The sequence below is a fragment of the Penaeus monodon genome, chromosome 20, assembly GCF_015228065.2.
Source record: "Penaeus monodon isolate SGIC_2016 chromosome 20, NSTDA_Pmon_1, whole genome shotgun sequence".
Classification (NCBI taxonomy): Eukaryota; Metazoa; Arthropoda; class Malacostraca; order Decapoda; family Penaeidae; genus Penaeus; species Penaeus monodon.
In genome coordinates, this window is record NC_051405.1 from 1168147 (window position 1) to 1168419 (window position 273).

The 273-nt window shown below is 59.3% G+C and overlaps 1 protein-coding gene across 1 annotated transcript in view; it reads left to right on the forward strand.

Annotated features, from left to right (window-relative positions):
* LOC119585532 overlaps positions 1–273 on the forward strand; it is a 24411-nt gene that overhangs the window by 7330 nt on the left and 16808 nt on the right. Inside the window, exon 5 of the mRNA XM_037934157.1 lies at positions 104–271. Within this exon, the coding sequence (XP_037790085.1) occupies positions 104–271 (168 nt within the window). The remainder of the gene's footprint in view (positions 1–103; positions 272–273) is intronic.

Here is a 273-nt window from a genome sequence, read left to right on the forward strand (position 1 = left end):
CTTCTTTGACTGAGCAAGGAAGCCACTGTCAGACATGATCCTTACGGCAGTACCTGTAGCTGTGCATCTTCCTACTCAAAGAGCCCGTCTCTTTGTGTCGCAGTGGGCGCCCTCGTCGGTGGAGGGGCACGTGGGATGGGCAGACCTGAAGGCGGTGACGGGCGTCCGGTGGGCCGAGGACGGTCGTGCCGTCGAATTCGTCGCCAAGTTCCTGAATCCTGGATCCTCCCTGCATCACCTGGATGGCTCGCTCAACTTCCTTATGTCGCAGGT